Here is a 6,069-nt window from a genome sequence, read left to right as displayed (position 1 = left end):
GAGAGATTAAAAAGCTCAAAATCCTTAAACCCTAGACCGCCCATAAACTTTGGTTGTGTGTCATCGTTTCCCGTGAAACCCGTGCAGGTTGTGTTTGCCGTCCTTGCAACCCCACCAGGATATGTTCAAGTTAAGTACCAAACAGGTTGTGTTTCTGGGCAACCTGCATTTCAGCGGGTTGAGTCACGACGATCTGATGCAGGTTGTGTTTCCCATGATCTGTTGGAGGCATGTGTTCTACAGTTCTACAGCAAGTAGAGTATGTACCCAAATTCCATATTTTCACCACCTCCAAAGCTTGTCCAAGAAAATCACAAGCTCGATACAGATTGTCAGGCAGGTTGGAACAAAATTGTACTGTATGTAGTAGCATAGTTCTGCTCAAACTTTCAAACCTCAGGTAGGTGACAAGCATAAGATTACATAAGCTTCCCATGCCAGGGCGTACATATCATACATATAGTCTGTATGTCCCGTCATTTTTCCAGGTTTATGTCGTGAGCATCTTCTTGTACTCCTTGAACGTGCCCGGGAACGGGGCGACCTTGCCGTCCGTCACCGCCCAGAGCTCGTCCACACTCCCCGTGATCAGATGCTCGTCGTGACTCACCTTTAAAAGAGTACCATTTGGTTAGGATGATGCTATACCTTGACACGGAAAGGAACAACATGCAACATGGAGTCAATGTGTGTGTCCTTACCATCAGCACTCCTCCCTGGAATATGAGCAGCCCCTGGATGAGCGCCTCCACAGCGTCAAGATCCTGCAACACATAAAATTTCACAATATAAGGAACTGCCGGTTACCATGGTTTCTCATCTCTGCTTATACTAATGATCAAGGAGGGAGGGGGAGAGGATGGAAGATGAGGTGGCCAATTACAAGATGGTTAGAAGGCTCATCAAGAAGGATGATGTGCGGCTTCTTGAAGGTGATCTTCGCAAACGCAACCCTACTCTTCTGACCACCTGCCATTGCAAATGATTTGATTAGGATCAGGACATCACTAAAACTATACAAGTCAACCATTGAACGAATGTAACATAATCTCTCAAAGCTGTGGAAAGCTTCAACTCGTCGCAGCTGCCAACAAGCTATCGGCTAAATCCATCTAGGAGACTGCTGTGTTATTATATACCTGATAAAGTGTACATAGATTGGAGGGCAAGATTTCCTGTAACACCGAAGGAACCCAAATGTGACCTCAGTTTCTGTTCAGGTACACCCTGCAGAGACATTTTTTTTCTATATTAGAGCAGAAATTTGTATCAAGTCAAATACCAAAAGGAGGGTAATATTTCTTTTTCTACATTACAGCTGAAATGTGCATTTAAAGTATAACCAAACAGAGCATAATACACTTTCTTTATATCAGGGCTGAACTGTATATTCAAGTTAAATACCAAACAGAGCATACTACCCGCTAACCCACCAAGTGAATATCATGCTCTACTAAATCTAGCATTTCATCGCCGCAAAAAATCATGATGCTTGAGCTTACCGGGAAGCATCTCATCATGTACAAAAGGGGGTTCACCGTCAAATCAAGTCCATCAACATGATGCTGACTGAATACAGCCATGCGGACCTGTAAAAGGAACAAATAAATCAACAAGCCACAGATAGGACGGTGAAGAAAAAGAGAGTTCATTATACAATCAACAAATAAACCAACAATCAACAATGATATCAAAATGATTGTATCACTTGTAAGTGGTTTCATTATCCAAGTAGAGTTCACATGTGCATGTTTCAAAAAAATTCTGTATAATTTCACAATGGCATGGATACAAACATCATAACACCTTGGCAAGAGAAGTAGGAGATGCCGACAGCCAACACTGGCAGCTAGTCACAGTTATTACACACTCAAGGAGAAAGCAGTACAATTGTGCAGAACCAGTAAAATATCTAGAGTGTAGCTCTAGAAGGATAAAGCACCTTGGGGGAGCGAAACACTGTTCCCGAAGTTGGCTGCAGGTCTCCAGATATTAATTTCAGTATAGTGGACTTCCCGATACCGTTTGAACCAACCACTGGAAACAATAAATCAAATGTGAGGAAAAAATGGGCACACCACTGAAGCAAAAGCTAAATATTATTCTTTACAGTAAATAAAATATGACTGGAACAAATAATTCGTACTTGCTATGCGGCTGTCGAGGTCGATACCAAAATTCAAGTTTTTAAACAAAATAGGCCCTCCAGGATAACCAAATGACGCGTCACTGCACAAATCGAACGTATAAGCATTCATTTCAACAGATAAAATCGAGTAAAACAAATTCATCGCTATATGATATAGGCATATAGCTATCTCAAAAGAGAATGTGTATACAACTAACTGCTATGTCTTGACAGAAATGGTAGAGTGGTTGATCAAAATAAAAGGGAGTAAAAAATAAGAAGCCATGAACCATGAGGTTCGCATGGGAAGAGCAGAATAAGCTTCCATAAATGGTAAATGACGAGGGATGGGAACTGAAACCTGAAGCTAATGATTGGTGGTCCAGGACGGTCATCTGGAGTTGGAAATTCGAATTTGTAGCTGCAAATGATTAACCAGGCAATTGCTAAGTCAATGGTAGACAAAAGACCAAATAAAACAGATTTAGGGAGCCACCATACTCTGGGTCACTAACAACAGCGTCAACATGTTCCATTCGCTCCAATGCCTGAGATAATGCAAATAAATAAGATGAGGACAAACATCAATTTACTCACTGAACAAGCATGTAAATAATTATTAGTTGGGTGCTGTAAATCATCTGTAAATTGAAACGACAACAAAAGTTATGCATTGTACGATGAGGTCACGGAAACAGGAGCAAGAAAATGTACCTTGATTCTTGATTGAACAAGTGATGCTCTCTTTGCATTGTATCTGAACTTGTCAATGAATGCCTACAAAAGAAAATAGATCAACAAACCTCATCCCTGATCTTTCCAAAAAGATCTAGCTGCACTGTACCTAGTTCAATTTTACTTTCACCTCTGAGCTAAGATCAGATATAGTTCTTTGAATGTAAATTTGGTATCGTGTTCAAGCGTAAACAATGCAAGCAGGACCTAGGTCAGACAGTCACACAAGCTCTGCTTGCCTACAATTGCTATTGCTATTACCATTTCAAACTAATGAACATATTCTGTACTGTAGAATTTAATAGCATAAGACCAGCATAGATAAGCTTCTATGCTAAACAGAGTAACATCTTGAAGAGAGATACGGTGCACTAGAAAGTCAGAGGGCTAGTGGGAAATTACAGCATGATCTTGAAAAGGAAACTATATCAGACCTTAAAACATACTCCCTCCGTCCCATAATATAAGAACGTTTTTGACTCTAGTGTAGTGTCAAAAACGTTCTTATATTATGGGACGGAGGGAGTATGTGGTTGATCACATTGAGGTGCAAACCACCTTTCAACTCTCTCTCTCTCTCTCTCTCTCTCTCTCTCTCTCTCTCTCTCTCTCTCTCTTTCCTTTTTTTGACACTATCAGCACAATTTTCTTGAAAAGGGTTTATTAACGTACTTTGAGGGCTAACCATACCCACTAAAAGCAGAAACCAACCTGCATGTGTCCTCTGGCCTTCTCATTTGTTTCGAAGGCTTTCATCTGATTCTTGAGGTGCTCCTCCCTTGTCCTCTCAAATGTGTCATAGTCACCTTTGTAAGCATGTAGCTTCTTACCATGTAGGTGAAGAACGTCGGTGACAACCTAAGAAATGTTTTCCCTCAGTTATTCAGTTATTAAGATGAAAAATATGAGTTAAGCAAATTATGTCGATATTAGCTATTGCATAATTATACTGTGAGTTCATACCGTATTCAGAAACTCTCTAGCATGGGACACAACAATGAATGTCTTTGGCCACTTCAGGAGATATGTTTCTAACCATAACACAGCATGCAGATCAAGATGATTCTGCAAAGTGGTGGTTTGTTAGCATTAGCATGTGGCAGCAAGAGAAGAGAAGCAACACTATATTCTAAACTCACTGTTGGCTCATCAAGTAGCAGTAAATCTGGCTCAATGAATAGAGCACGTGCTAGTGCTATTCTCATCCGCCATCCTCCCGAAAATGATTTTGTATTTTTGCATTGCATTTCTGGAGTGAAACTGAGACCCTGTAAAGATTTCAGCCAATCAGAATAGTTCAATGTTAGTATGAAGAACTATAACTCTTTAAAGCAACGTAAGTACTAGCTACTAGGAGAGAAATGACAGCAATGACATGCTGCACAAATGGGACAACAAGAACAAATCACAAAGCAATGGATGTCAACAAAAGAAACATACCGCCAGAATTGATGCCGCACGAGCTTCTGCTGCATCTGCATCAATGAATTCAAGTCTCTTGTATATCTCCTCAAGCCTCTTGCTGATAGAATCTTTGTCAACATCACCCTTGCTCTTGTCTAGGCTCTGTTTGGACTCTGCCTCATACTCTAGATCTTTCTACATAGAAGTAGCAGACTATAAGCAAATCGATAAACAAAACTCAAAAAAGGGTGATTGACTCAAAAGAGAGGAACACATTAGCGAATAAGGGAATGTAGAAAGTTGATAATGCAGTAGTTAACCAGTAATTGACCCAGCTGGGCCTCTTCTTGCATAAGTTGGACCCGTTCAACATCAGCATTCAGCACACACTGCAAAGCTGTTGTGTCATCACCCGTGACCTCTTGTTCAACGTGCAATATCTGGCAGTTCTTAGGAATTCCATCAATTGCATGTTGAGCCATAGCTCTGAGAAGAGAAGTCTTTCCAGTACCATTTCTTCCAACAAGACCTGAAATGGTATGTAAATAAACTAAATCACTTAAGGAAAAAAGGAATAGGAACTGATTCGGCAATATTTCAAGGGGTAGATGTGCTTGTATGCCCAAGAAGTGATACTTTAATATATGTGCTCCCTTGTTCCAAAGCTATTTCTAGAGAGTTTCTACACAGCACATAGTTTCACATTAATAAAATAAGCAATGAGATCATCATGAGCGGGCAACATGTCCTGAGCCTCCTCAGTAGGTGGGAACTTCAGACATACATAGTAAGCTAAGTAGTAACTCACCATAGTGCCTTCCAAAAGCGAGCGTTAAGGTGACATCTTGAATAAGATCACGACCTCCAACAGTAACACTGAAGTTCTCCATATGGATATCCCTAATGGTTGTGCCACCAACATTACTGTGATTTACATAAACTGGAGGCATTCCAGCCCTGAGCGCCTCCATTTCGGCAACATGCATTTGGTACTGGGCCTGCACAACAAGCAACACGGCGTACCATATAAATCAGGTTCAATGAGGAGGGAAGGCATTTTCAAATTGCATATACGGGTTCTGTCTGTCAAAGTGGGGAAACATACTAAGCACTATATTTCTGCTGAAATTCGTATCAAACAAATCAATGACACAAAGATTTGTCATCTGGCAATCTAGGAGCGAGCAGCTCACCTCTCTTTGCCTGTCTTCTTTTCTCTTGTTCCGTTCGAGCTTGGCCTTGTCGCGCGAGGACAGCAAGGGCGCGTCGAAGATATTCTCTGGCTTCTTGGGAGCGACCTGCTCCTCCATCCCCGCGTTCATGCGCAGAGGCGTGGCGAGGCTCCGCACGGCTGCCTTAGGTTTGACAATGCCATGGCTCCCCAACTTCTCACAGAGCTTAGTGCAGACCTATATCATAATACCAAGAAGGAAGCAAAAAAGGCATCAGTGTCATGCTGGATCAAAATCAAACTATTCAACTACTTCTCGACACCAGAATCCGTCTGTGTGCGTGCACGGGGTCGTAAAGGTCAGTGACTACTAACAGCTAAAAGCCGCCATTACAGAACACATCTGGGGCTGATTGAGCGCTAATTAAGGCTAAAATCCATATATTGAACACATCAGAACACAGCAGTCCTCAATGGATAGCTACCGAATGATGCTACTGTGACTGTGAGCGCTAATTAAGCTAGCATACATCGAATCTAACCTGGAACCGAAACCTGGGGCCATGAAATCGAAGCTCTATCCAATCAGCCCAGATTGGGGAAGCGAAATGGCGACCGGGTGGATTGGGGG

The 6,069-nt window shown here is 41.7% G+C and overlaps 1 protein-coding gene across 1 annotated transcript in view; it reads right to left on the bottom strand.

Moving 5' to 3' along the window:
- Positions 1-264: 264 nt before the first annotated feature.
- Positions 265-6,069, bottom strand: part of LOC123172799 (ABC transporter F family member 3) — a 6,662-nt gene continuing 857 nt past the window's right edge. The window contains exons 2-18 of the mRNA XM_044589708.1: positions 5,461-5,678; positions 5,076-5,265; positions 4,588-4,796; positions 4,304-4,462; positions 4,003-4,131; positions 3,827-3,928; positions 3,575-3,721; positions 2,843-2,905; positions 2,630-2,676; positions 2,490-2,549; positions 2,147-2,229; positions 1,943-2,037; positions 1,503-1,589; positions 1,140-1,227; positions 884-969; positions 702-764; positions 265-610 (exon numbers count right to left, since the gene is read on the bottom strand). Of these exons, the coding sequence (XP_044445643.1) occupies positions 491-610; positions 702-764; positions 884-969; positions 1,140-1,227; positions 1,503-1,589; positions 1,943-2,037; positions 2,147-2,229; positions 2,490-2,549; positions 2,630-2,676; positions 2,843-2,905; positions 3,575-3,721; positions 3,827-3,928; positions 4,003-4,131; positions 4,304-4,462; positions 4,588-4,796; positions 5,076-5,265; positions 5,461-5,678 (1,946 nt within the window). The 3' untranslated portion in view covers positions 265-490. The remainder of the gene's footprint in view (positions 611-701; positions 765-883; positions 970-1,139; positions 1,228-1,502; positions 1,590-1,942; positions 2,038-2,146; positions 2,230-2,489; positions 2,550-2,629; positions 2,677-2,842; positions 2,906-3,574; positions 3,722-3,826; positions 3,929-4,002; positions 4,132-4,303; positions 4,463-4,587; positions 4,797-5,075; positions 5,266-5,460; positions 5,679-6,069) is intronic.

Source organism: Triticum aestivum, unplaced genomic scaffold (genome assembly GCF_018294505.1).
Source record: "Triticum aestivum cultivar Chinese Spring unplaced genomic scaffold, IWGSC CS RefSeq v2.1 scaffold10280, whole genome shotgun sequence".
Lineage (NCBI taxonomy): Eukaryota > Viridiplantae > Streptophyta > Magnoliopsida > Poales > Poaceae > Triticum > Triticum aestivum.
Note: the sequence above shows the minus strand (reverse complement) of the source record. Positions and strands in the feature narration are given on the sequence as shown.